This window comes from Pseudoliparis swirei, chromosome 23, assembly GCF_029220125.1.
Source record: "Pseudoliparis swirei isolate HS2019 ecotype Mariana Trench chromosome 23, NWPU_hadal_v1, whole genome shotgun sequence".
In the NCBI taxonomy this organism is placed as follows: domain Eukaryota; kingdom Metazoa; phylum Chordata; class Actinopteri; order Perciformes; family Liparidae; genus Pseudoliparis; species Pseudoliparis swirei.
This window is the reverse complement of record NC_079410.1, coordinates 3209114-3233389: the sequence shown is the minus strand read 5'-3', so window position 1 is coordinate 3233389 and position 24276 is coordinate 3209114. Positions and strand designations below refer to the sequence as shown.

The 24276-nt window shown below is 42.9% G+C and overlaps 3 protein-coding genes across 7 annotated transcripts; 2 read left to right on the top strand and 1 right to left on the bottom strand.

The window, feature by feature from the left end:
* Nucleotides 1-117: 117 nt before the first annotated feature.
* tmem220 (transmembrane protein 220) lies at nucleotides 118-2342 on the bottom strand. The gene is made up of 6 exons (XM_056406760.1): nucleotides 1604-2342; nucleotides 1491-1520; nucleotides 1348-1408; nucleotides 1006-1129; nucleotides 621-680; nucleotides 118-526 (listed from the first exon to the last, which is right to left on the bottom strand). Exons 1-6 carry the CDS (start codon nucleotides 1694-1696, stop codon nucleotides 394-396), a joined length of 501 nt encoding a protein of 166 aa, XP_056262735.1. The 5' UTR covers nucleotides 1697-2342; the 3' UTR covers nucleotides 118-393.
* Nucleotides 2343-3171: 829 nt separating this feature from the next.
* On the top strand, nucleotides 3172-11040 carry map2k4a (mitogen-activated protein kinase kinase 4a). Of its 5 annotated transcripts, XM_056406731.1 has the most exons (13): nucleotides 3172-3589; nucleotides 4421-4456; nucleotides 5200-5232; nucleotides 6160-6262; nucleotides 6923-7097; nucleotides 7169-7288; nucleotides 7480-7599; nucleotides 7700-7751; nucleotides 8695-8822; nucleotides 9313-9390; nucleotides 9469-9617; nucleotides 9723-9768; nucleotides 10257-11040. In XM_056406731.1, exons 1-13 carry the CDS (start codon nucleotides 3469-3471, stop codon nucleotides 10368-10370), a joined length of 1275 nt encoding a protein of 424 aa, XP_056262706.1. In that variant the 5' UTR covers nucleotides 3172-3468; the 3' UTR covers nucleotides 10371-11040. The 5 variants fall into 5 exon arrangements, with proteins under 5 accessions (XP_056262706.1, XP_056262708.1, XP_056262707.1 ...); XM_056406733.1 differs by lacking the exon at nucleotides 5200-5232 and having other exon boundaries at nucleotides 6172-6262; XM_056406732.1 differs by lacking the exon at nucleotides 5200-5232.
* Nucleotides 11041-11621: 581 nt separating this feature from the next.
* On the top strand, nucleotides 11622-23522 carry elac2 (elaC ribonuclease Z 2). The gene is made up of 24 exons (XM_056406709.1): nucleotides 11622-12258; nucleotides 14427-14477; nucleotides 15752-15822; nucleotides 16214-16278; nucleotides 16623-16680; nucleotides 16759-16827; nucleotides 16928-17053; nucleotides 17164-17219; nucleotides 17414-17472; nucleotides 17755-17827; nucleotides 17904-18016; nucleotides 19523-19621; nucleotides 19820-19958; nucleotides 20204-20289; nucleotides 20433-20554; nucleotides 20833-20932; nucleotides 21089-21227; nucleotides 21368-21406; nucleotides 21721-21830; nucleotides 22209-22308; nucleotides 22392-22512; nucleotides 22679-22757; nucleotides 22886-23030; nucleotides 23105-23522. The coding sequence occupies exons 1-24, from the start codon at nucleotides 11909-11911 to the stop codon at nucleotides 23342-23344; spliced, it is 2610 nt and encodes an 869-aa protein (XP_056262684.1). The 5' UTR covers nucleotides 11622-11908; the 3' UTR covers nucleotides 23345-23522.
* Nucleotides 23523-24276: the final 754 nt, after the last annotated feature.

The following is a 24276-nucleotide window of genomic DNA, read 5'->3' as shown; positions in this document are numbered from 1 at the left end:
ACAGTATTTTACTGTACCCCCCCCCCCCCCACAAAATAATAAAAATAAAAATAAAATAAAAACAAATTAAAATTAAATTAAATAATTAACCCTCATCCCTACATTTCAATTCTTGGGAAAATTATGAATCATTTTTATTGTATTTATACATTAAAACGTAATTGGACAGAAGATTAACGTCTTGACTTCAAAACCCCCAAAACGAATGATATAAAATGTACAAAAATTAAATAAACAAATGTTTTTAAGCTTATAAATATTTTACGATAACAATTCTTCAATTGATACGCTGACGTTTGTATTCAATGATACAAAAGAAAAGTTTCGATCAAGCGGTATTCCTGGTCCAGGATTATCAGGCCAAGAACATGACAAAAAGAGTATGTAATCGTTCTAAATAGCAGTTTGACAATGTGAAGGCCAGTTTGATGTCAGCTCCTTATTGATGTAGAAGTAAAGCCAGGCCACGAAGGGGAAAACCGTGATGGCAACAGCTGTTGAGACTCTGAGCCCCCCGACTGGAGCCCTGACCGGAGAGAGGAGGAAAGGTTGGTCAAAAAATACACAAACTGGGTTTAACAACAAAAGTACATTCGACCAGCTCTACGTCTTCATTTTACCTTCCAGAGTGGCGACACAGGAGAAGCCAAGCGGCCGTCAACATGAGACCAGAAAATTCTCTAAGAAACAGGAGAACAATTATATTAAATTACACCTTCTTTTTTTTAACCTGAATCACTCATGCTTACAATTTAATTAGCAATGTATTTGTTATTTTGTTCCTATAGTTTGAGTGTCTTCATAGTGTAAAAGTGACATCTCTAGTTATAAAAAGAGAATCACAGATGGAGACTTTTCCTCCATTTCTTGAAATCAGAATTCAAAGCCAGACTAAAAACATCACAAGAAAGAGAAAAAAAATCAGAGATGTCTTTTTTAAAGAGAATGTAAAAGTAGTATTCACATTTTGCATACATGCATAACTAAATATATCCAAGTCCATACCTGCCCTCCTCCTGTTGGAGGATGTCTGTGAGTCCCTCTCGGTACAGCCTCCACCCCAACGTGGCAACGACAGCGCTGGACACCATCACGTGGAGGTCAGCCAGGCGCCTCCAGGGCAACGTCTCTGCAGAGAGGAAGTCACCCAACACACACACGCACGTGCACATCAGCTCTGCTGTTTACATCGAGCTGCACCGCCACGTGGTGGCGCTGTCAGGGCGAGGGGACGTGTGCAAACTGGAAAGTCTCAGAAAGTGGCCATTCATTCCGGTTTTAATTCTCAAAAGGTGATGCATTTATTCAAATAGATAAATACAATACAGACGAGAGTTCTCGGTCTACCTGTCACGTGGGGTTTCAAGCCAACGCATGCGCACAGGACTGCAGGGAGACCATAACCGACCTGCAACGGAAACGCGGTGTTATTTGTTCCGTATTATTATTATTAAATACAAAATAAACATGTGACGTAACTGCGAGCTCACCATCCACACCCCTGCGTCTGGATCATTGATCTGGAAGTGAGCACGCGACATTGTTTAGTTCATGATTGTGACGTCGAGAGCGCGTGCGTGAAGACGTGTTGTGATAAGCTTACCTGGACGTACGTTGCAAGAGCGAAGAATAAACACATGAACAAGTTGCAGACTCGCCAGGTGACGGAAAGCCACGGCGAACAAACTTCGCCCATTGTTGTTTTGGCGACCTTTGACCTCCCCGCCCGGGCCCACGGGACGTAAAGATCGCGCAAAGCAAACGCCCCCCGTGCTTCTCGTCTGATACACCGGCGAGGGGTTCAACCGTTTGATATTAGCGTTAAGATTTTAACCGCAACTCACAACCTATTAAATGTATATAAACATGTCACGCGAGACCACACCCCACCTTGTGACGTAATATGAACCCCACGGTGGATGAATTAAAGCGGATGTTTCATTTGTTGTAAATTGGGGTTGTGTAACCGTCCGCATACGTCATCACTACAACCAGGACACAGTCCTAAAATATAACAGCTTTTTTTTTTTTTTTACATAATGTGTAAAAAGGGAAGAAAAAGATTCTATTTATATTTAACTACGTTGGATCCAGGACGTTTTTCTGGTCCGGCTGCCCCGGACAACAAAACGAGCACACATTCCCCGCAGTGACGTCAAGGCACCCAGGAGATAGTGGTGTGACTTCCGATTGAACTTAACAAAGTAAGAGCTTAGTGACGTTTCATGTTTTGTTCATGGCTTGTGATTTAAAAAAAAGAAGGTTATTGGACAATAAATATAATTCCAAACATGATGAATGTGTTTACATTGTTTTACTTCATTATAATAATCAAAGCTTCAAATATACACACACACATATATGAAGACCACAGGCTGACAACAACAAAAACACAAATACATCTATAAAACAATTTTCGTGTTGCACGTATTTAAACTTTTTATTTTTGTTATTTGTTGGTGTATGGTCCCATAAAAAGAATTAGAAAAAAATTGGATTCAAATACTACAAGAGAAACAACATTAGTTACTGGTTACTTTGTAGATAAATCAGTCAAGTTAACTATATTCAACTAATGATTTAGGATATATTATTATACACAGCAGTTGATTATGTCATTAAAAATATGAAATTCTGAAATGGGCCATTCTTCACAATAGGTAATTTTACTTTCAGTACTTTAAGTATATTTTGATGCGGATACTTTTGCACTTTTACTGTAAACTGTATTATGACTAAGTTTCCATCTCAAAAATGTTCACTAACTATCTATTTCGCCAAAGGAGGTAACACAATAGTGACCGAGCCATACGGTCTAGTGATGAAAGTATTGTGTGTATGTATATATATATATATATATATTGAAATAATAAATACATCTAATAATAAGAATGAATAATAATAAGAATGTAAACAAAATTATATATATTCTTACATTCTTGTTATATTAATTTTCCTAGATCTATATATATAATATATATATATATATAATTTTATTTGTTAAATTCTTGGTAAAAAAAATGACCCACCGATTAAACTATTGTATATTTATTATTACAATTTTTTACATACTTGGTTAAAAAAATGCTGTATTGCAGTTTCCCCCCCTTAGTTTTAGTTTGAAACCAACACCGACGTCACATCCGGCCTCGGCTCCGCTAAGCGCCGCCGCCTTGTCATCAGCTCCGGGCCGCGGTGGGTATTGACATGTCAGTGTCACTCGGTCAGCTGATTGCGGGTCTTAAAGCTCAGTTAGCTTAGCATAGCTGGATGTTTTCGTTCCCGTTACTTTTAACGTTTTAAACAAAGCGTTGAAATTACATTTTTAAAATATATTTTTTGGATTAAATTACTGTTCTTCTTCCGCGGCCTGTGGTTGGTCGCCGTGTGCGCGAGCGGAAGAAGGAGGTGAGAAGGGGTGAAGCTCGCGCTCCGTGTATCTGCATTGCAGCCCCGGCGCTGCCGCTGATGGAATTCAGGCACACAACAATGGCGACTCCCAGCCCGAACAACTCGACAACACCGAGCGGCCACGGCATGAACGCGGGCTCCCAGTCCCAGCACATCACCACCATGAGCGGCGTGCAGGGTGAGTGTCCTCCTGGTGTGCCGGACATGTACGCGGACCCTCTTCTGGAGCCCGGGAGCTCCCGTTCTGCGGCAGTGAAGGTTAACGTCGGCGGGGGCCGTGTGAGGCTCTCGGGCTACTCCCAGGACTAAGAGGACAATAATAATAATTTATTATTATTATCATAATTATATTAATAATATTCCCGAGGGAACGGAGCAGTAGTTTTTCCCCAGTCATGAGAAACGTTTGTCATCTGTCATAAATTTTGTAGGAAAAAAAATATATATATATTATTTTTATTATTATTTTGGGAAATGTAGATGTCGTTGCCAATCTCGCCAGACTCCTTAAACAAAAAAATATATATTTGTAATAAAGAAAAAAAAAATATATATATATATAAAATGTATTTATTTAAGTCGGGAGTATTGCTTCAGACGTCACAGACGTAGTTTTTTTTTTTTTTTTTTTTACATCACAAAAACATGTCGTGAAGCCCAACTTCGCATGGGTGTCATCAGTGTGCATGTGTGTATACGTGTGTGTGTTTGTGTACGTGCTGCTCTGCAACCAGAGCCGTGTAGCTATTAAATTGACCGAATTTATATTTAAAAGACCTTCACCATCACCACAATATGTCGAGTCACTGCCACATCGGGGGTTGTGAGGTTTGGCAACGTGCAATGAAAAAAACCCCTGCATTAAATCGATTGTAAAGTCTTATGGGGTTTCTCATCCGGTCTTTGCAACATCATCATGCACCCTACCCCCCCCCCCCCTAACCCCCCCACCATCACACCTCGATGCCTTCTTGTTCAACCGATGTCTTTCTTTTCTTTCTACTTCCAGAGTCCAACACCTGCTGGAGATGTCAGAGTGAAACAGGTAGCTACACGCTTCATTGAGGTCCAACCTGAGCATGAAATGCAAAGTTTTTTTCCAGTCTGAATGCAAGACGTCAAAGACGCTGAGAGTGACGTAACCAGCTGTGATTTAAACACCTTTTAAACATTACATTGTTAACTTCGAACTCTTGATTTCACTTTCTCCGTCTGGTTTAATCATCAATATAATGGGACTTGTAACAAAGATGCATACCGATGCTTTCCCCTCTTCATGAAGACGGAGAGGCTTTAATTGATTAGATTCGACAGTCATAATTGATCAGGCATCTGCTGGGACGCCCGTGTTGTGTAATCTTCGTGCTCTCTCTGACCAAATGTCACTTTTGTTGTTGTTTTTCTTGTTACCTTACCGCTGCTAACTAACGATTCCTCCCGACACGATGCCGACTGATGGTGAGCTGTCCCGAGAAAAGTATTAAAACTGTATCATGTCTCTCCTGATGATAATTCATACCCACGCTTATTAGCACTCTTATTATTTTTGTTGACTTCTCATCCGTGGTCGTGCCTCCTTCATGTCGCCCTCCTGACACACTCGCGTGTGCATGCTGTGATTATTAGTGCAAGGCCAATTTCTGTGATTATCTGTCCACCTTGAACCTGCAGGATTCCTCTTTTTAAAGGGGGGGGGGGGGATCTGATTGCAGCAGGAGGCTCTTTTGTCTGGAAGGAGGTAACATTTAGGGTGTGAAGAAAATAAAAGCTGTCTTCTCACCTCTGTAGGGTTTCAGATAAACCTGTCTGGAGCTCCCCCAAGTAAGACACTCCTCTTTTTGCTTCAGCACCAACAGTTCTCATCCCTGGGGGGGGGGGGGGGGGGGTGGGGTCTGTCCGTCCTGCTGTTCTCAACTAATCCACGTCCACGGACCACCTGACGGGTTCCCCTATAGGCTTGTGCCGGTGGCTCAGAGCTCCCGTAAGGAAAGCTGCAGCTATAGTCAGATATGTATGGATTTTCAACAATTAAAAAAAAAATATATAAATCAACGGCAGAATGAATGCGCTGCCTAAAAAAAAAAAGTCCTTCTGACTCAATCAACACGACAGGTGAGTTGTTCTAGTTCTCATCGGCACAAGCCTAAAACTGAGCTTCCATTGACACGTCAGGAGCCTCTGACCTCATTAATTAATTAATACCCCCCCCCCCCAGTTTAATGCCATAATGGAAGCTCTCCCCTACTGGTTTTCAGTGTGCGACTAACAAGCCAACGTCGTGCCTGTGGTGTTGTCACATTTTGTTTTTCAACCGGTTTGTCTGTCTTTTTTTCGTGATTGGCATGGGTGAACCTCGACTTGTCCAGACAAAGTACACACACACGCACGCACGCACGCACACACACTCACACACACACACACGTTGTCATCTCCCCCCCGAGGGCTGTGTTGCGTTCAAGCCGTCGGGAATTCCAGCGCTCGCATTCTTGTGGTGTTTTTTGGAGCGGTGGAGCGCTGCTGCTGGAGGGGAAATCAAAGCAGTTGGCCTTGAGAAGCATGTTGTGTGTCAGTGTTTTCTTTCCCCCTTTGTGTGTGTGTGTGTGTGTGTCCCTGCTCTTCATGGTGTGTGTTTCCACTCGCTCACCTCTCCGCGTGGGGAAGCTGGTTTTCCACATCGTTCCTTTGGGGCTCTGGCCCCGCTCGCCGCTTCCTCTTTACGATCTCGTTTCCTTTGTCCTCGTTCCTCAGGCAAACGCAAAGCGCTGAAGCTGAACTTCGCCAACCCGCCGATCAAACCCACGACCCGCTTCACGCTGAACACGGCCGGGCCGCCCTTCCAGAACCCGCACATGTGAGTGGACGAAGAACATACCCTCACATTTATTTATATATGTATATATATAACATATATAGATATGTGTATGTCTGTGTGTGTATATGTATATGTGTGTGTGTATATATATATATATGTGTGTGTGTGTATATATATATAAATATATCACCGTTCAAAAGTTTGTGGTCACTCAGACAATTTGGTGTTTTCCATGAAAACTCACTTTTATTTATTAAGTTAATTGAAAAAAGAATCTAAAATAAAGTCAAGACGTTGACGAGGTTATAAATAATGATTATATTGTTAATATCAATGTAGTTCTTCTTGTGGCTCAAAGGAAGGTCAGTTTTATAGCTTCTCTCAGCAGCATAACTGTTTTCAGCTGCGCTCACATCAAAAGGGTTAAAAGGGTTTTCTACCCCTCCGCTAGTCTTCTAAGGCGATAACACAATGTACCATTAGAACACTGGAGATGGGCCTCGACACACCTCTGTAGAGACTTCATTAAACACCAGAGAATAGTCACTACCCATTAACTATGTAGAGAGTATTTAGGATTCATTTAATGTTATCTTCATTGAAAAAAAACGTGCTATGAAAAATATGTAAATTTCTACCTGACCCCAAACTTTTTACCGGTATAGTGTTGTATGTATTTATTTTCTCCTCGTTCCTCAGAGAGCGGCTGAGGACGCACAGCATCGAGTCGTCGGGCAAGCTGAAGATCTCCCCGGAGCAGCACTGGGACTTCACGGCCGAGGACCTGAAGGACCTGGGAGAGATCGGCCGCGGCGCCTACGGCTCGGTCAACAAGATGGTGCACAAGCCCAGCAACCAGATCATGGCGGTCAAGGTGAGCGTCACGTTATCTGAGTGTTATTGTTCTTTTGGACTCCCTCTTTGACCTTGACTCTCGCTCCTCAGAGGATCCGCTCCACGGTGGACGAGAAGGAGCAGAAGCAGCTGCTGATGGACCTGGACGTGGTGATGAGGAGCAGCGACTGTCCCTACATCGTCCAGTTCTACGGGGCGCTGTTCAGAGAGGTGAGCACTGCTCCTCCTCCTTCTTCTTCTTCTTCTACTGGTTCTCCTCCTCCTCCTCTGACCCCTCCTCTTTCGTCTTCTTGTTTCTCCTCTTCCTCTTCCTCCTCTTTCTTCTTCTTGTTTCTCCTCCTCCTCCTCCTCTTCCTCTTTCTCTTCCTCCTCCTCCTCCTCTGACCCCTCCTGTGTTTCAGGGTGACTGTTGGATCTGCATGGAGCTCATGGCGACTTCGTTAGACAAGTTTTACAAGTTTGTGTATTGCTCGCTAGACGACGTGATTCCAGAGGAGATCTTAGGGAAGATCACGTTAGCCGTAAGTAACAAATATAAATAAATAATACTAAATATAAATATAAATAAATAAATAGAGAAGCTCCATCCTGCTGCTGCGTGACTCCTCTTGTGCTCCTCAGACGGTGAAGGCGCTCAACCACTTAAAGGAAAACTTGAAAATAATACACAGAGGTGAGGCCTCCCTCTCTCTCTCTCCCTCTCTCTCTTAACTCTCAACTCTTGTTTTGTTCTCTCCCTCTCGCTCTCTCTCTCTCTCTCTCTCTCTCTCTTTACTCTTTACTCTCAACTCTCGTTTTGTTCTCTCCTTCTCTCTCTCCCTCTCTCTCTTTACTCTCAACTCTCGTTTTGTTCTCTCTCTCTCTCTCTCTCTCTCCCTCTCTCTCTCAACTCTCATTTTGTTCTCTCCTTCTCCCTCTCTCTCTCAACTCTCAACTCTCGTTTTGTTCTCTCCTCTCTCTCTCTCTCTCTCTCTCTCTCTCTCTCTCTCCCTCTCTCTCTTTACTCTCAACTCTCGTTTTGTTCTCTCCTTCTCTCTCTCTCTCTCTCTCTCTCTCTCTCTCTCAACTCTCGTTTTGTTCTCTCCTTCTCCCTCTCTCTCTCTCTCAACTCTCGTTTTGTTCTCTCCTTCTCTCTCTCAACTCTCGTTTTGTTCTCTCCTTCTCTCTCTCCCTCTCTCTCAACTCTCAACTCTTGTTTTGATCTCTCCTTCTCTCTCTCTCCTTCTCTCTCTCTCAACTCTTGTTTTGTTCTCTCCTTCTCTCTCTCTCCCTCTCTCTCTCTCTCTCTCTCTTAACTCTCAACTCTCGTTTTGTTCTCTCCTTCCCTCTCTCTCTCAACTCTCAACTCTTGTTTTGTTCTCTCCTTCTCTCTCTCTCCACCTCTCTCTCTCTCAACTCTCGTTTTGTTCTCTCCTTCTCTCTCTCTCTCTCCCTCTCTCTCTCAACTCTTGTTTTGTTCTCTCCTTCTCTCTCTCTCCTTCTCTCTCTCCCTCTCTCTCTTAACTCTCAACTCTCGTTTTGTTCTCTCTCTCTCTCCCCTTCTCTCTCTTAACTCTCGTTTTGTTCTCTCTCTCTCTCTCAACTCTCGTTTTGTCCTCCCTCTCTCTCCCCGTCAGACATTAAGCCGTCCAACATCCTCTTGGACCGGAACGGCAACATCAAGCTGTGTGATTTCGGCATCAGCGGCCAGCTGGTGGACTCCATCGCCAAGACCCGGGACGCCGGCTGCAGGCCGTACATGGCGGTGAGTCACGGTTGTATAGAAGTCTATGCTTCATGTGTTAAAGCTGCATTCTCTCTCCTGACCACCAGGGGGCGACTCCTCTGGTTGTATATAAGTCTATTCTTCATGTGTTAAAGCTGCATTCTCTCTCCATGTGTTTCGTCCTCTTTCCTCCTCCGCAGTTTGTTTCCATTCTAAATTTGGGTCGGCACTATCACGACTCAGCGGCACGTGTACCCTGCGTACACACACACACACACACACACACACACATCAGCATCTAAATCGGGTTCCTGTAAGCGGGCCACCGAGATGCTTCCTTTCCTCACAGACGTTAGTTTAATGTAATAGTTCACTAAAAGACCAGCTGCCCCATTCCGTTAGCTACTGAAGTGGAGATTTGTGGATCAGGGTTTTAAAAATATTACAGGTGAAAAGGGTTAAATCAGTTCTTTACTCGTGTCTGCTTTTATTTTGAAACTTGAATCTGTTTCCTGTTTGTTCCCTCCAGCCAGAGCGAATAGACCCCAGCGCGTCCAGGCAGGGCTACGACGTCCGCTCAGACGTCTGGAGTTTGGGGATCACACTGGTGAGTGAAGAGGCGTTCGAGTCCTCCCGGTCCTCCCGGCATCGGCGCGTTGACGATGTCGTTGCCGCTGTGTTGCAGTACGAGCTCGCCACCGGCCGGTTCCCCTACCCCAAGTGGAACAGCGTGTTCGACCAGCTGACCCAGGTGGTGAGAGGAGACCCGCCGCAGCTCAGCAACTCTGAGGAGAGGCGCTTCTCCCCCAAGTTCATCTCCTTCGTCAACGTGTGGTGAGGAGACAGGAAGAAGTGACCGTGTCCCCCTGGTGGACAGATGGCCACACTGCAGCCTCCTCGCCGCTAACGCCTTTTTTTTGTTTTCCGTCCCGTCTCCAGCCTCACAAAGGACGACTCGAAAAGACCAAAGTACAAAGAGCTACTGGTGAGTTCACGACGAGATTAAAACCTGAAACTAACGGCCGACAATCAAGAATGTTCTACAAGATATTGTTGTCGAAACTAAGAGCCAATCAGCTCTCCGGTGTGGAGACGGCCAGACGTTTCCCCCACCATGCACCGTGGCCACGCATTCCGCGGAGAGACCATTGCGGCCGCCTCGCTCTCGTGAGGTCATCGGGATGAAATCGAATTAAAAAAAAATATTTATTATTGTTCGTAACTCGCCCTTTCTCTCTCTCTCTCTCTCTCTCTCTCTCTCTCTCTCTCTCTCTCTCTCTCTCTCTCTCTCTCACTCTCTCACTCACTCACTCACTCACTCACTCACTCACTCACTCTCTCTTTCTCACTCACTCACTCTCTCTCTTTCTCACTCTCTCTCACTCACTCACTCCTCCTCTCCTCACTCCTCCTCCTCTCTCCTCTCTCCTCACTCACTCACTCCTCCTCCTCCTCTCTCTCTCTCCACTCCAGAAAGACCCGTTCATCCAGATGTACGAGGAGCGCTCGGTGGACGTGGCGAGCTACGTGTGTCGGCTCATGGATCAGATGCCGACGTCTCCCAGCTCCCCGATGTACATGGACTAGCGGGACCAGACAGAATATATATATATATATATATTCACCAGTCTGCAACCGTAAATACATTTAAAAAACACACACACAAAAAAAGACAGACAAGAAAGTGAACAATCGCATCCTTGTGTACATTTGCTTGGTTCCCTTATTGCAGTGTTTTAAAAAGAGAATTGTAAAGCCTAAAGAAAAACAACAACAACAACAAAACACCATCTGCAATAAGAGTGGTGTTTTATTTCACTTATGTCTGTATAATATACACTTCTTTTTCTCTCACACACACACACACACACACACAATCTGGTGCACTCGGACGCTCTGTCATGTAAGTATAGTAGCCGCTCAATCAATCGGTGATTTAAAAAAAACAATTATAATAATAACGTGAAACTTGTATTTATAGAAACCAAAAGAAAAACATAATTCTTCATACTGGAATCGTGCTCTTTGTGAATTGTCCCACCTTCCATGTGCGTAACTGAAAAGCATCGTGTTTGCTATCTTAATGGAACTTTGCTTCTCTGGGTATAAAAAAGAAGAAGAAAAAAAGCAGTTTAAACAACAACAAAGTGTCGGTGACCCGGTGGGCGCCGAGCGGCCGCTACCCCCCCCCCCCTCCGTCGTCCTCGCTGTACAGTGGACTATATGCTGATATATGAATAAAGGAGGAGAAAAGACACGTCTGTCTCTGTTCTTTACTTTATATAGTATCTATGTTTTTATTGGTGTAATCACATGAAACTAGGAGTTATTGGAAAAATATATTTTAATGATGCATTCTGCAACCTCACCACGAGATGGCACCACCTCCTACATAATGTCTCAGGATTTTATATCTGAATGGTAATATCTGGCTTTTAATGATGTATAATTAATTATCTATAGAGCAGTAGTAGTTTTTTAGCACTAGTTTGGGGAAGTTTCTCAGAAGCTTGTTAGTGTTTACTTATATTTTAAGGGGCTTAGACCGTAGGAATGAAGTGTAAGATTTATTAATTTCTTTGCCGCTAATTCCTTTAAATATTTCATTTATTAATTTATTGGCATAAAAAGTCAAAACATGTTGTCGAAGCTTAAAAAAACTAAAATAAAAACTATCAATATGGATATTACCACAACCGTAATATATATAAATATATATATAGACAAATATATAGATAGACACATATGTATATGTATATATATATACATATGTATATATTTAATATATATATATTATATGCAATGATGGTGGCATTAAACTGCACCACTGCAGTATGATAGTGGAGCTATCCCCGCCTTCTTCCCTTAAAGCGCCGCTGCGATTGGTCCACAGACCTGGTAAATATTGACCCCACCAACCAATGGGCGTCAAGCCCCCTCTACGTCATCATTAGATGCCGGAAGCGGTGTCCCATGTGTGAACCAACCTCTAGAATCTGGCTGAATGTGCTCTCAGCACATTCATTTAACCTCGGTAACTTTTTTAAAATAAGCGTGGAAATGTACCAACAAGCGTTACGTTACTAATCGGTGCTGTTTATTCAAATTATTATATCGTATTTATTATGAATACGGTCCGTTTGAAGCTCCGGTCCTTCACACGTCTGTATAGTAAAAGCAGAGCTCTCTCTGCGGCTCCTTCTCCGGCTGTCACGAGCTGCTGTTTTCCTCCTCGCCGGACTGTCTTCCAGTTTCCCCGAACGATGGCCGCTAACGAGTGTAACGCCCCGGAGACGAGGCCGCCGCCGGGTCCGAAGAAGGCCAAGCACAAGGAGCCGCTGCGCCGGGTGAAGACCAAAGAGAACCGGGGCAGGCGAGGCGACGTCCACGGGCCGTCCACGGTGTTCCTGCAGGTGGTCGGCGCCGGCAGCAGAGACAACGCCGCGTCCCTCTACGTCTTCTCCGAGTACAACCGGTACGCGACGCACCGTGCTTTTATTTTGAAAAAAGGGGCTTTACGTTCCATGCATTGTGTGAGGTGCTAAGTGTAGCAGGTTAAATTAAAGTCCTCTTTTCATGAAGAGATGGCACTATAGGTCAAGACAATACACTCCTGTCCCAGTGATCCACGAGTCAGTCATAAAGAGGGAAACCTTATGGGAATTAAAATAATCAAAATATACAGTACGGTGCAAATCCAAAATATATACAATGGTGAAGCTGGATGGATTTCTACGCTTCACATAGATAGATAGATAGATATATACTTTATTAATCCCCAAGGGGAAATTTGTCGTCACAGTAGCAGCACCAATAAACTAAACACACGAGAATAAAATATAAAATATAAAAAACAGGGATGAAAGATATAGATGTATACAAGTAAAATATAAAATACAAAATGAAGTATATATATGTTTATAAAATGAAACATATGTATATATATATACGCACACACAAACAAATATAATACCATGACTGTGTAAAGTATACAAAGTAAAATATAAAATACAAAATATAATATATATATACAACATATATGCATACACAATACTAATGACTGCAGTGTAAAATTAAATTAAATATTAAATATAGACAGTGTGCAAAATGCAAAGTATGTGTGTAGTGTAAATGGAAATGAAATGTGTAGTATGTGTGTAGTGTAAATTAATGAAATGTGTGAAGTGCAGATCAACATAGTGTAAATATGAAGTTATTATTACAGTTATTGCACAAGGATCTGGCAAGAGGTGATCTGTTGTAGAGCCTCATAGTCGTCGGCAGGAATGTTCTCCTGTATCTGTCCTTGTGGCAGCGGAGCGTGAGGAGACGTCTGGAGAAAGTCCTCCTCTGTCCCTGTAGGAGGTGGTGGAGAGGGTGGTCCATAGTGCAACTAGACGTCTTTAAACACAGCACACATCACATGACCCTGATGACATCATCTGGTTCATTTTAAATGAAAGATTATTTATAGATGATCCACAGAAAACAACTTCCGTAAGTCCTTAAGGGTTTTGCTTTGACTCTCTGTAGAGCACTTTGAAAACATTGTTTTTAAAGGTGCTATATAAATAAAGTTATTATTATATTAAGATGCCTTTAGGTGTTCCTCGGTTAAATGACACGCGAAGCAAATTAAAGCACTTTTTAAAGTGAATTTTTAAGCTTTTCTAGCACAAAAGATGTAAATAAAATCAACAAATTCAATAATTTTATTTTTTAGACATATTTATATATATATATATATACATACACACATTTATAAATAAATAAATACATATGTATGTTTATTTATATAAATTTATTTATCTATGTATATTTATTAGGGCTGTGAAACGATTAAAATTTTTAATCAGGTTAATCACAGGTTTCTGTGGATTAATCATGATTAATCACATATATACATTTACAGGCTCTCAAGACAGGCAAGAGCTCCGAGAAGAGTTGTTGACGGGAGGGGGGGGGGGGGGTGCTAGCGACTTTTCTTTGCTCCGTCCCGATGCGCGCAGACCGGCATCGGAACTCTGCGGCGACCGCGATCGACATATTGAGCACCCCTGCATTAAAACATTAAAGAGCCAAGAGTTTTTTTCAGCGTGAGAAACCCGATGTGTGGCGGGAGTGCGTGAGTTAAGACCGAAATGCGTGAGTCTCACGCTCAATGCGTGACACTTGAGAGCCCTGCATTGCTCACCAGTGCGCGCGCCAGCATCGGAGCCGATAGAAGAGTTGTTGACGGGGGGGGAGGGGGTGCAAGTGACTTTCTTTCGCCCCGGCATCCGAGCTCTGCGGCGCGCGAGACGGAGATCGGAGTTGTGTTAACGCGACACGTAGAGACAGAATGACACGCTGCTGGAGAGACGACCAACAACAGACGGATTGGAAGCTCATTCTGCGCATGCGTTAAATGCGTTAAAAGAAAATAACTAGTTAATCCTGTAATTTAATTAACCGAGTTAACGCGTTATTTTTCACAGCACTAATATTTATTTATAGATTTATTTATATATATATAACTAATAAATATACACCCACACACTATTTTACATTCTATTATGATTATACCTAAAGAAAATGTCGTTATCCAACACAAAGTGAAACTGTTTTAATTGTTGTTTAATTTCTCCTCCTTTCCTGCTGCAGATATCTGTTCAACTGTGGAGAAGGAACACAGAGACTCATGCAGGAACACAAGTGAGCTGGTTTAAGGTTTCCAATGCACGTGTGTTTATAGTTGTTATTGTTTTGAAATCCTCGCTGATGGACATTAAAGCCCCATTATGTAGTTTTTCCCTTTTAGCGCCCCCTTCAGTTTTTGAGGTATTTAACGTTTACTTCAGTGTCGTAAATACCCAGTTACGATAGATGCAGCCTCGCATACACTTGTATTGAGTTGGGATCATGTGTTGTCCTGTATTATAATTATAATTATTGTTATTATTTGTACGTGTCACGGGTTATAAAAGGTGACGAGGGGGGAGGTGACGCAAGTTTTTTTGTTTGGAGCGCGCTGACAGGCGGCGGCCTTGTGAGTGGACTCAGATCGGCAGCAATCCGGCGACTGTTTATTTTTTGGATTTATACCAACGGGCGGGATCACTAATACGAAGACTGCGCAGGAACACTGTGAACTGGCCCAGCACCGACCGGACTAGGGTAAAGGAGCGCGGGGATTGAACGCGGCGCCTCCCCACGTTTCCGCCTGGCCGGTCAGCTGTTTGTCGGCTTTTGGGGGGGGGGGGTGCGTGCAGTCATTTACTTTTGTTTTGGGGGACTGCAAAGACTTTGGGGACTGTCGGGATCCGGGGATTATACTTCGTTTTGAGTGGGTTTGATTGTTTGTAGTGGATGTGTTCATTTTGGGGGCTTGCAGATGCATTGAATTTGATTTAATATAATAACATTTGGGTTTCCGCATATCGACTGTGTTTTTCTTTTACGACCATTTGAGCAGAGAGTTAACACCAGAATTCGCAGATCCGCCCATTCCCTTTTTTTTGCGTATTGTACCTTTTCCCCTTGATTGAGTTGCTAAGGGCGAATGAAACAACATAACCAAAAGAATGACAACATTTAGTTTAGATGAAATACCGATGGCGTTTTCAGCCTATATACGTTGTTTTCTAAATGTTTGAATGTGGAGTACGTGTGATCGAATACAATATTGTTGACAACACCAAAAAGCTACATAAAAAAGCTTCCCTTATACTGTAGCTGCGAGCGTGGAGTGGCACTATATGACATTGCGTAATCACTGCCAGAAAGCAGGTCGAAGTACATCCGCCCCGGAGCGGGCGGCTCCAGAATCCTACATAGCGGAGTTATTTCCCCACAGACCCCCGATGGCGGAGATGCAAATCGCCATATTAAAAGTCATTGTAGCTGCACAATTTTTTTCAAGCTGTTATTTGAAGGTACAATTGTTACATAATGTTACTTTAACGTCCTCGTTTGTTTTCCTCCGGCAGACTGAAAGCGGCTCGGCTGGACAACATCTTCCTGACCCGGCTGAGCTGGGAGAACGTGGGAGGTCTATCGGGTCGGTGACGATGAAACAGAGCGGCAACACCACAGCTTAAATATAAACATTTAAAAGTGTTTGCACTGCGAAACATCCTGCAAAAAAACGTCCATAAAAACAAGCTCACTGCATACAAATACCACGCTAAAGTGAAATAAGTAGTTATAAACAGATTTTTGTAATAAAAAGAGGTTTTTTAATTGTTTTCTGAAAGCAACGGGAAACAAATGAAAGTCGCTGAAGATCTTTTTGTGCTTTTTATTCTTCGTGCTGCTGAGTAATCGTGTTTTTAATAAAATATCAAAGAGACGTTTCAATCTAAATACAAAAAAGTGAATAAAATAATCTCGGTGAAGCCATTTATCATCGAAACCCCGGCTGAATAGATTTGAAATGTTTTCCTCTGCAGGGATGATATTAACCCTGAAGGACACCGGTGTTCCAGAGTGCGTTCTCTCTGGACCTCCACAGCTGGTGAGAAATCAACCTCACATAGCATTTATACATTAGACACTGTATTTGCATATTAAATACTGAATTTTATATGTAAATACTGCATTTGCATATTAAATACTGTATTTTTGTATTAAATACTGTATTCACATATTAAAGATTATTTACATATTAAATACTGTATTTACATTTTACATCCTGTATTTGCATATTCAATACTTAATTACATACATATTCAAAAATGTATTTACATACTCTGCACCAAATTTACATATTAAATACTGCAGTTGCATATGAAATATCGTAGTTGCATATTTAAATAAAGTATTTACATAGTAAATAATATTTAACATTTTAAATCCAAGGTGGATTATCTGAACGCCATCAAGTCGTTTTCTGGCCCGCTGGAAGAGATCAAGCTGTGTATGTATTTAAAAAAAATATTTCTCTGTGTGATATCAGTTATGATGATGATGATGATGATGTGTCGCACACTCCCAGCGGTCCGACCGTACACCGAGGAGTCGTACGTCGACGAGACGATGACCGTTCACCAGGTGCCGATATTCGGTGAGTTTAAAATAAAATTGTAAAAAGTATTTTCTCAAACTGCGGTTGTTGTTGTTGTTGTTTTCTTCAGCTCGCTCTTTTTTTGTGTGTTCACTCTCAGCTGCCTCGAAGCCCGGCGGCAGGAAGCTGTCCCCCGAGTCGGGCCGGAGCAGCCCCCCTCGTAGCCCCGCCTCCCCCGGGAGAGACGGTCTCCACGGCAACAGCCGTGAGTCACCAACTGACAGAGGTAATCATCCGTGGTGTTACTGTTACCGTTGTCCCACAATGCATTGCACAGTGGGAATGAGAGAGTAGTTAAGTGTTTTCAGTGACTTGTTGTTGTTTATCATCCTGCAGGAGACGGACGGAGAACAACTCGAGATAATTCGTTGGTCGTTTCCTTCGTTTGCAAAGTGAGAAACTTTTAAGATATTTAAACTTTAGATGTTTGAGATGTTTCACAATTTGTGACTGACCTTCTCCTTCTTCTCCTCCTTCTTCTCTTTCTTTTCCTACTTCTTCTCTTCTCCTCCTTCTTCATCTTCTCCTTCTTATCCTTGTTCTTCTCCTCCTTCTTCTTCTCCTTCTTCTCCTCCTCCTTCTACAGCTTCATCCCAAGAGAGGAAACTTCCTGGTGGCTCAAGCGAGGGCTCTCGGTCTGCCCGTGTGAGTGGATCTTTGTGTCTAATAATTCTTAGAATTTTTATATATACATATATTTTTAATAGTCATAATTTCAGTACCAACCTTTTATGTAATTGCAACTAATTAATTTTGTGTTATTGATTTAACCCCAAATAAAAGTGTCCCGCTTCATGAAGCTCCTCACACAGCGGTGGATGAGCTGGAGACCGCATGATGCTCAGTGTTGGATTTTAGTGTGATCATTATAATAAATCTGCAGTTCTTAAACTCCATTTTAAATGTAGTTCACTGTTCTTCCTCCAGGGGCACCGCGGCCATCGGGCCGCTCATCGGAGCGCTGAAGGGCGGGAAAAGTATCACGTACGAAGGCAAAGAGGTGCGTCCTCCAGCCGTCTTATTTTATTCATATTTCACTTCTTGAGATTAAATGTCCTCCGGCCGGCGCCCCGTAGATCCACCCGGAGCAGGTCTGCACCCCCACTGATCCAGGACCAGTCTTCATCATCGTGGAGTGTCCGTCGGAGGAGTTTGTCGAGGCGGTTTGCACCAATCAGGAGCTGAGCAGGTATATTATATTATTATTAACACACAAAGGCCTGATCCATGGAGTGAACACATCAAACTAATTGAGACAAAAAGTGTGAGAAACATTCTCCACTTCTACCAAATTAATCTTTTTTATAAATATGTTTTTTTCCAATATATATATATATATATATATATTCTTTTTTTTAAATATTTTTATATTTTTTTAAGTATATATATTTATATATCAAAATATATATACATTTTAAAAAAGAGAATATATATATATATTAATGTGTGTGTGTATATATATATATATAGGTTTATTTTTAGAATATATAAATATAGATTTCTTTATTTATTCATATATATATTTATTTTTAGACATATCGATGTATAAATACTAGGGCTGTCAATCGATTAAAAAAAATTAACTAATTAATCGCACATTTTGAAATTGCGATTAATTAATCGCGATTAAAAGGGTTTTTTTCTTCGAAAGACTAAATCTTCTAAATGAACGAGTAATCCCTCCAGACAGCGTGTATTTTAGACACTTGTTTAATTGTATTCTTTTTTAAAGACAAAACTTCACACAGAGCTGTGTTTTCAAAGAGGCTCCTACCTATAAAGTGTCAGTGAGGTATTTAATATTGTGGATGATAAATTGTTTCTTCAGTGAAACATTCAGATTAGTAAGAAAAGGTGTATTAGATTGGTCCTGTCATCTTTAACACTGAACAGCAGCAGAACCAGTGGCCTTGGTAAACTGACAAATATGTAATGTTAACCCTCTGGAGTCTGGGCTCATTTTCTCGATTTTACAAAAACATGTAAATTCACCTTTTAAAGGCTTTTGCATGTGACACATCCCAGTGTTTCCCCCACCATTCTATCAGGGTGAGGCCCCGCCCCCCTGTCATGTTCTCTATCACGCCAGATTACAGCAGAAGTAATGTACGGTTATTTCCTTCAAGACGTCTTTGTTCTTTTATTAAACTAAACGTCTGTTGTTGGTCGTCTCTACAGCAGCATGTCATTCTGTCTCTAGTGTCGGTCACTCTTCTCGGCTCTCCGTCTCGCGCGCCGCAGAGCTCCATGCCGGCGCGTCTGCGCGCACATCTTGGCGGAGAAAAAAAAAGAAAGTCCCCTGCACCTTCCGCCCCGCGGCACCGACACGTCGCCCTCTGCTCCTCTGTGAATATCGAGGAGCAGACCGGAGGAAGGAGGCCGACTGCCGCGGTTAGACACTCACAGGAGTGCAACAACTCCAACGCACACCGGAAGTCAACAAAGTTGCGTTAAAATATTTTTGTACGTTAACGCGGCCATATTAATCGCATAGATTAACGCGTTAACGCTGACAGCCCTAATAAATACATATATATACATGTTTTTAATATATATATATATATATATATATATATATATTTTCATCCCAAACATCACTAATTCTGTTCAAGTCCTGTGACGTTAATTTCTTTTAAACGGACGTTTCTCTTTCTGTGATAAAAAGTATTAAAGTTGAGCACGTCATGTCTTATAGGTACCAGCAGGGGGCGACAGAGGACGCGGCTGCGCTGGTGGTCCACTTGACCCCAGAGTCCGTTCTGTCCACGGATCAGTACAAGAGCTGGATGGAGAGGTCCGTACCTACCTGGACTACATATACTATATATATATATATCTTTAAAAAACATATATATATATATAATATATATATTAATATAAAAAATATATATATACACAAAATATTTTTATAATATTTATATATATTTTGAACCCAGAATCCTGAGAGACTCTGGCTTTTAAGTGTGTGTGTGTGTGTGTGTGTGTCTTGCAGGTTTCCCTCCACCACACAACACCTGGTCCTGAATGAACGGGTCCAGACGGTCCACAACGTCAGGAGCCACAAGATCCAGGCCCAGCTGAACGTGATCCACCCCGACATCTTCCCCGAGCTCAAAGCCTGCAGATCAACGGTATTGATCCCATGCTTTTATTTAAAAATAATATTATAATAATATATACTAATAAAGAGTCAGATAATTAGTTTCCTGCTTTTTACATTAATTGTAAAAAGATCCAGAAATGTCATCGAAAATGAAATAACTTATCAATAGATCATTTATCTCACTTTCCCTTTAACAAGACACACACACATATACATATACACACACACACACACACACTCTCTCTCTCATAACCCCTCCATCTTCATCCCCAGGAGGCTCCGGCTGCTCTGCCCGTCCCGACCGTCAGAGCCGAGTGTTGTCTCAAGTTCCAGCTCCGACCCGTAATGGAGTGGCAGAGGTGAGTCGTCTTCTTCTTCTTCCTCTCTTTCTTCTTCTCTTTGTTTACCTCGTCTTGTAAGCGTCTGGGTTTCTGGTTCCTGTCGAGGTTCATTGAACGGACTCCTCGTGGTCCTCTCTCTCTCTCCCTCTCTCTCTCCTCAGGGAGGCCGTCACCTCCTGCAACGTGGAGGAGTTTGTGAAGGAGGCGTTAGAGGTCCCCAACTTCCTGGAAGAAGTGGACAAGTGCAGAAAGATCTGCTCCACCAACGCCGCCGAGCTTCCTGGTTGAGTTTCCTCCTCTTCTTCCAAAATAAAATATATATATTTTATTTATTTTGTTGATATACATATCTTTTAATTGTTTAAATATATTCATTTACACATATATATACAAAAAAAAACTATATATAAATAAAATAATATATATATATTAACATGTATCTTTCAAAATGTTTCTTACTTTTAAGTGGATGCTCATTTATTTATATATATATATAAATAAATATATCCGTCAAAGTGTTTCTCACTTTTAATGAGAGGATTCTCCTTTTTCCGACTGCAGTGAAAGCAGCACAGAAGCACCCTGAGGTGGTGTTCCTGGGAACCGGCTCCGCTCTGCCCATGAAGATCCGGAACGTCAGCGGCACGCTGGTGAACATCAGGTAGAGCGCCGGAGGCTCCTCAGCCTGAGGAAACACTTGTTTACTTCACTCTTTGTTCTCGTTTTCCCTGAACACTGAACACAAGGCTCTTATTGGTCCAGTTTATAAGCCACGCCCACAACCTCTTTCTCCTTCATGTTGTTTGTTTGTTTTCAGCCCGTCTCAGTCGCTGCTGCTGGACTGCGGCGAGGGAACCTTCGGCCAGCTGTGCCGTCACTACGGCGACGGCGTGGACGCCGCACTGGCCAAGATCTCCACCGTCTTCATCTCTCACATGCACGCCGACCACCACACGGTGGGCGCCGCCGGCCGCCATCTTGGATTCAATGAGAGGAAACACTTCTATTTATTTACTCGTTCTCCTTGTTCTCCTCCTTTCTCTTCTTCTCTTTCTTGTTCTTCTTCTTGTTCTCCTCCTCCTCCTCTTCCTCTCAGGGTCTGCTGATGTTGCTCTACCAGAGGGAGCGAGCTCTGGTGAGATGAATCCTCAACCTGATTCCTCTGTATGTGTTTGTGTTATATTAATAATTAGTTTTGAAGGTTAATGTCCTCAGTCACCGTTGAGCCGCTGATTGTGAAATATATTAATTATCGTGTTATTTATGTTAAAGTAATTAAACCACAGGCGGCGTTACCCGGGTTACCTCATTTATTCTCTATTCATAAATCAATCTTTTAATACATTTTTCTATTTTTAATGTCATGCATTTTCACTTTAACGACTCTTTAATGTTTCTAAGTTGCTAATAATAATAATGATGATGATGTTGTCATTGTTTGTCTCCTAGGCGACGCTGGGCGTGGCGTTCAGCCCGGTCCACCTGGTGGCGCCGGTCCAGATCATGACGTGGCTCAACCAGTACCACGACTACTGTGAGGAGATCCTCCACCACGTCACGTAAGCATAGACTTCTATACAACCAGAGGAGTCGCCCCCTGGTGGTCAGGAGAGGGAATGCAGCGCTAACACATGAAGTATAGACTTCTATACAACCAGAGGAGTCGCCCCTGGTGGTCAGGAGAGAGAATGCAGCGCTAACACATGAAGTTTAGACTTCTATACAACCAGAGGAGTCGCCCCCTGGTGGTCAGGAGAGATAATGCAGCGTTAACACATGAAGCATAGACTTCTATACAACCAGAGGAGTCGCCCCCTGGTGGTCAGGAGAAAGAATGCAGCTTTAACACGTGAAGCATATACTTCTATACAACCAGAGGAGTCGCCCCCTGGTGGTCAGGAGAGAGAATGCAGCTTTAACACGTGTTTATTTTTCAGCTTCATCCCGAACAAAGTGCTGGTGGACGGCGGTGAGACGCCGAAGCAGAGAACAAAGTCGTTGATCCAAGAGCTGCTGAAGAAGAACGACTTGGAGGAGGTGCGTTTAAAACACTGCATCCTCTTTTTAAATGTAAAAATTATACTTTCTTTTTAATGTGTGTGTGTGTGTGTGTGTGTCAGTTCCAGACGTGCATCGTGCATCACTGCAGGAACGCCTACGCCTGCAGCTTCACCCACCGGTCCGGCTGGAAGCTGGCGTTCTCCGGCGACACCATGCCCTGCGACGCCTTCGTGCGCGTGGGTCGGTTTCAATAATCCCCAGCTTCTTAGGCGGTCATCGAACGCCTCTCAATAATAAACCAGGCGCTCCGTAATGCTTCTAGTTTCGGACTAAACGGGGGGAAGAGGCCGTGAGTGCTTCTCTGTGATTCAGGGCTCTCGTTGACTTTTGTTGTTGTTGTTTGCAGGAAAGAACGCCACGCTCCTGATCCACGAGGCCACGCTGGAGGACGGCCTGGAGGAGGAAGCCGTGGAGAAAAGACACAGGTGAACCAACCGAGAGAACAAAAGCTCTTCTAACGCGTATTTAAAATATCTCTCTTTTTTTTTTTTTCCGCGCCAGAGTGAGACTCTGTCTTCGCGCCTAACGTCTTTGATGCCTTTTCCCCGGACAGCACGACCTCGCAGGCCATCGGCGTCGGCTTGAGGATGAACGCCGACTTCATCGTGCTGAACCACTTCAGCCAGCGCTACGCCAAGATCCCGCTCTTCAGCGAGGACTTCGACGACCGCGTCGGGATCTCCTTCGACCACATGAGGGTGAGTCGCGGGACGCCGCCGCCGCCCGTAACTCGGGGTAACCCTCCCGGTAATTTCCTCCATTTCCTCTCCAGATTCGCTTCGGGGACTTCAAGACCCTCCCCCTTCTCATCCCCGCCCTCAAGACCCTCTTCGCCGAGGAGATCGGCGAGATGGAGGGAAGGCGGGAGAAGAGGGAGCTGAGGCAGCCGAGAGGGGGAGGCGGCTCCGAGGGGTTGATGGCTCCCGAGGACGACGTGAGCCGCGGCGCTAAAAGACACCAGCAGGGGGCGGCGACGCACGCCGAAGACGCCAAGAGGCTGAAGAGCAGCTGAGGGGCAAAACAGACTTTTGAGATCTTTTATTTCAAGATGTTGCTTTTTGAATTTTATTTTTTTATTTTGGCTCGTGTGGTTCTTGTTGAAGGGAAAAAAACAGAAGTATATTTCCTTCTTTGCCATGTACAAAACTTAGTTTTATTTTTCATTCAACAGAATAAAAAGATTCCGCACAGTTTGTAGTTTATTGTCTCTTCCATCGAGATTATTTAATCAGTGGTGAACAACCGAGCTGCATTATCTCTCCTGACCACCAGGGGGCGACTCCTCTGGTTGTATAGAAGTATATGCTTCATGTGTTAAAGCTGCATTCTCTCTCCTGAACACCAGGGGGCAACTCCTCTGGTTGTATAGAAGTCTATGCTTCATGTGTTAAAGCTGCATTCTCTCTCCTGACCACCAGGGGGTGACTCCTCTGGTTGTATAGAAGTCTATCCTTCATGTGTTAAAGCTGCATTCTCTCTCCTGACCACCAGGGGGCGACTCCTCTGGTTGTATAGAAGTCTATCCTTCATGTGTTAAAGCTGCATTCTCTCTCCTGACCACCAGGGGGCGACTCCTCTGGTTGTATAGAAGTCTATCCTTCATGTGTTAAAGCTGCATTCTCTCTCCTGACCACCAGGGGGCGACTCCTTTGTCTTATCTGTGGCTGCACAACAATATAATATATACAAATAAATATATATATATTTGAATTAATTACACTTTATTATAGAAGTAGAATGATAGTTTAACAATAAAATGTACATCTTAAAATTATTTAAGCATAATTATTTGTGGAATATTTGTGCATTATTAAAAATATTTAGATTTAAATATTTATCATCACACATAATCTGTGGCGGCCCTCTCTCTTTCCATAATGTGTCATTTTCAAGTAAAAGAAATAAATGGATGGCTCAGTTTAATAATTGTTGTATCTCATGTTT

Excerpts from the sequence above, each read along its gene's own strand:
- tmem220 (XM_056406760.1), bottom strand. The coding sequence starts at position 1,696 with ATGGGCGAAGTTTGTTCGCCGTGGCTTTCCGTCACCTGGCGAGTCTGC. Across the intron at positions 1,409-1,490 it reads CAGACGCAGGGGTGTGGATG|GTCGGTTATGGTCTCCCTGC; the intron begins GTGAGCTCGCAG and ends TTTCCGTTGCAG. Across the intron at positions 1,130-1,347 it reads CTTGAAACCCCACGTGACAG|AGACGTTGCCCTGGAGGCGC; the intron begins GTAGACCGAGAA and ends TCCTCTCTGCAG.
- map2k4a (XM_056406731.1), top strand. The coding sequence starts at position 3,469 with ATGGAATTCAGGCACACAACAATGGCGACTCCCAGCCCGAACAACTCG. Across the intron at positions 3,590-4,420 it reads CACCATGAGCGGCGTGCAGG|AGTCCAACACCTGCTGGAGA; the intron begins GTGAGTGTCCTC and ends TTCTACTTCCAG. Across the intron at positions 6,263-6,922 it reads CCCTTCCAGAACCCGCACAT|AGAGCGGCTGAGGACGCACA; the intron begins GTGAGTGGACGA and ends CTCGTTCCTCAG.
- elac2 (XM_056406709.1), top strand. The coding sequence starts at position 11,909 with ATGAATACGGTCCGTTTGAAGCTCCGGTCCTTCACACGTCTGTATAGT. Across the intron at positions 12,259-14,426 it reads GTCTTCTCCGAGTACAACCG|ATATCTGTTCAACTGTGGAG; the intron begins GTACGCGACGCA and ends TTCCTGCTGCAG. Across the intron at positions 17,220-17,413 it reads TCGTTTCCTTCGTTTGCAAA|CTTCATCCCAAGAGAGGAAA; the intron begins GTGAGAAACTTT and ends CTCCTTCTACAG.